Raw genomic sequence first — 1,153 nt, forward strand, 5'->3', positions numbered from 1 at the left:
GTTATGGGTAGGTCGGGGCCTTGTTCCGGTCATAATACATCCATCAATAGAGGCTTGTAGACATATCCTGTCAGTTAGTGTAGTATGTTGGGCTTGTAGGCCCTATATGTATATTTTGCTGGCTTGTCAGTTGTAGTAGTTATGACGGCCTTGCTGGCCCAGCTTTATATTGATATTTAGTCAGCGTTAGTTTCCATTCAATTTTATATTTTGCTTCGCAAATTGTCTTGCAATGTGGCCCCTGGCCAAAGTATGACATTACATATCCAGAGCTCCTGAGTCACAAGTTGGTACACAAGGATAGATGAGGCACCAGAGGCACCAGGTGCCTGTCTCGCCCCCAAGCTCGGGGTGTGACATTGGGACTAGTGTAGATCTTTTACTTCTTGATATGGTTGATTTTGATGTCATTTTAGAGATGGATTGGTTGTCACCTTATCATGCTATATTAGACTGTCACGCCAAGACAGTGACCTTAGCCTTGCCGGGGTTTCCTCGATTAGCATGGAGGGGGACTCCTGGTCATTCTTCTAGCAGGATTATCACTTATATGAAGACTCGACGTATGGTCGAGAAAGGGTGTCTAGCTTATTTGGCTTATGTCCACGATTCTAGTGTGGAGGTTCATTCCATGGATTATGTACTATTTGTTCGAGGGTTTCCAAAGGTATTTCCTGCAGACCTACAGGGGATGCCATACAACAGGGATATCGACTTCTGTATTGATTTAGTTCCGGGCACTCATCTCATTTCTATTTCGCCATATCATATGGCCCCGCCAGAGTTTAAAGAGTTGAAGGAACAGTTGAAGGACTTGCTTGATTAGGGCTTCATTAGGACTAGTATCTTTCCTAGGGGTGCGCTCGTGTTATTTATAAAGGAAAACGATGGGTCGATGAGGATGTGCATTACCGACAGTTGAACAAAGTCACTATTAAGAACAAGTATCCATTACCGAGTATTGATGACCTATTTGATCAGCTTCAGTGTGCCAAAGTGTTTTCAAAGATCGATTTGAGGTCCGACTACCCTCAGTTGAGGATTAGGGCATCCGATGTCCCTAAGACAACTTTTCAGACTCGATATGGGCATTATAAGTTTCTGGTGATGTCATTTGGCTTGACAAATGCCCCAACAACATTTATAGATTTGA

The 1,153-nt window shown here is 43.5% G+C and overlaps 1 protein-coding gene across 1 annotated transcript; it reads left to right on the top strand.

Moving 5' to 3' along the window:
- Positions 1-304: 304 nt before the first annotated feature.
- Positions 305-826, top strand: LOC138890485 (uncharacterized). Its single transcript, XM_070173875.1, has one exon. It carries the CDS (start codon positions 305-307, stop codon positions 824-826), a length of 522 nt encoding a protein of 173 aa, XP_070029976.1.
- The last annotated feature ends 327 nt before the right edge of the window (positions 827-1,153 follow it).

This window comes from Nicotiana sylvestris, chromosome 4 (assembly GCF_000393655.2).
Source record: "Nicotiana sylvestris chromosome 4, ASM39365v2, whole genome shotgun sequence".
Lineage (NCBI taxonomy): Eukaryota > Viridiplantae > Streptophyta > Magnoliopsida > Solanales > Solanaceae > Nicotiana > Nicotiana sylvestris.

Bases quoted from the DNA above. Each gene is read 5' to 3' on its own strand.
- LOC138890485 (XM_070173875.1), top strand. From the start codon at position 305: ATGAGGCACCAGAGGCACCAGGTGCCTGTCTCGCCCCCAAGCTCGGGG.